We start from the raw sequence: 1,443 nt of genomic DNA, 5'->3' as shown, positions 1-1,443 counted from the left end.
CCTTCTCCCTTCTGCCAAATCCATCAGTTGTCCTTGTGCTGGTCCTCTCCTTGGGAGGTTTCTGGCCCTCCAAGGGAAGTTCTAACACCCAGGCCAATCTGTCCCTGCTGATTTAATTGTCCCCTGCCAGCTGGGCCCCCCAGGACCATCCCTCACCTGTTCATCCCCAGGTCTCTGGATTTTCCATTGAAGTCCTGAACACTGGGAACACATCACCTCTGGAGCACCCCAACCTCTCCAGCCCTCACCCACTGCAGAGCAGTGGTGCCATCACTTCCCCAGCCACCAGTCCATGTTCTGTGGGGTCTGGATCTGCTCCCAGGGTTGGACCCAGCTGCTCCAAATCCCTGCAGCCACAGGGCTTTTCCAGGGAACAGCTCCATGGCAAGCCCAGCTCTTCCCTGCACCCACCCGCACTCACCAGTTAAAATAAACATGGCCCAGAGGTGGGTGTCAGGCTGCTGCTTCCCCGTCCTGTTTTCTCCAGGATTTGTGGGATTTTCTGCCTCTGATCTCTTGATCCAAGCAGGAAGGTGGGTGGAGTTGGGCTGATAACACACAGTTATCCTGGATTTATAGCCCTCTCCAGGTGTTCAGCTTGGATGGAGGGAAAATGAAGTGGTGAAAAAGAGTGTGGTAGCCCAGGAGGGTTAAATCTGGGAGGAAACCTCCTGGATTTGGTCCTTGTGGTTTTATCTGTCCCAGCACTCCTGTCCTCCTGTCCCTGTGCAGGGGTGAGGGCCCCTTGTGCTCCCTGGCTATGCTGGGTTTACTGGGGGATTTCCAGTTCTACTGGGACACTCAATGGGATCCCTTTGTGGAGCTTTTTCCCGGGAATGCTGATGGCAGAGGCTCTGTCCTGACCCCAGTGCTTTGCCTTGCAGGTCATACTCAAGGAGAAGGTGAAGGAGCTGAACCTCCATGAGGTGAGCATGTCCTGGGGTGACAAAGGTTCCCTCAGCCTCCTCTTCCTCACCCTGGGGAGGGGGAAAATCCTCAAATTTAACTCCACTGGGAGCAGAGCATGCAGGCAGCTGTGCTTTGGAAATGGGGAAAGCTCCTCTACAAAAATCTGGATTAAGCCCTTTTCCCTCCTCCTGGCTCCCCTTGGGTTTTCCTGCATCGTTATTGTTATTTATTGCGTTCTTATCACGCTTACAAGAAGCTGTGGATAAGGGGAGGCCAAGGCAGGCTGGGCCTTGTATAAACAGTGTCCCTGGGTGGGGACGTCCCCTCTGGCCCCGCCATGGTCGGGGCGTGACAATATCCACCACAGCTGTGGGCAGGGAACACTGAAATCCAGGATAAACACTCCTGGAAGAGGCAGATCCACTCCTCCGTCCCCGCCCCCTGAGGGCTGAAACACCTCCGTTTTTCTCCATGGCTTTCCAGGCTTTTGGGAGCTGAGCATTCCTACTCACAGCCCATTTTTCATGCTGAATT

The 1,443-nt window shown here is 54.7% G+C and overlaps 1 protein-coding gene across 1 annotated transcript in view; it reads left to right on the top strand.

Annotated features, from left to right (window-relative positions):
* Positions 1-1,443, top strand: part of RNF24 (ring finger protein 24) — a 28,668-nt gene that overhangs the window by 23,393 nt on the left and 3,832 nt on the right. Inside the window, exon 5 of the mRNA XM_017742395.1 lies at positions 885-926. Within this exon, the coding sequence (XP_017597884.1) occupies positions 885-926 (42 nt within the window). The remainder of the gene's footprint in view (positions 1-884; positions 927-1,443) is intronic.

The sequence above is a fragment of the Corvus brachyrhynchos genome, unplaced genomic scaffold, assembly GCF_000691975.1.
Source record: "Corvus brachyrhynchos isolate BGI_N302 unplaced genomic scaffold, ASM69197v1 scaffold166, whole genome shotgun sequence".
In the NCBI taxonomy this organism is placed as follows: domain Eukaryota; kingdom Metazoa; phylum Chordata; class Aves; order Passeriformes; family Corvidae; genus Corvus; species Corvus brachyrhynchos.
Note: the sequence above shows the minus strand (reverse complement) of the source record. Positions and strands in the feature narration are given on the sequence as shown.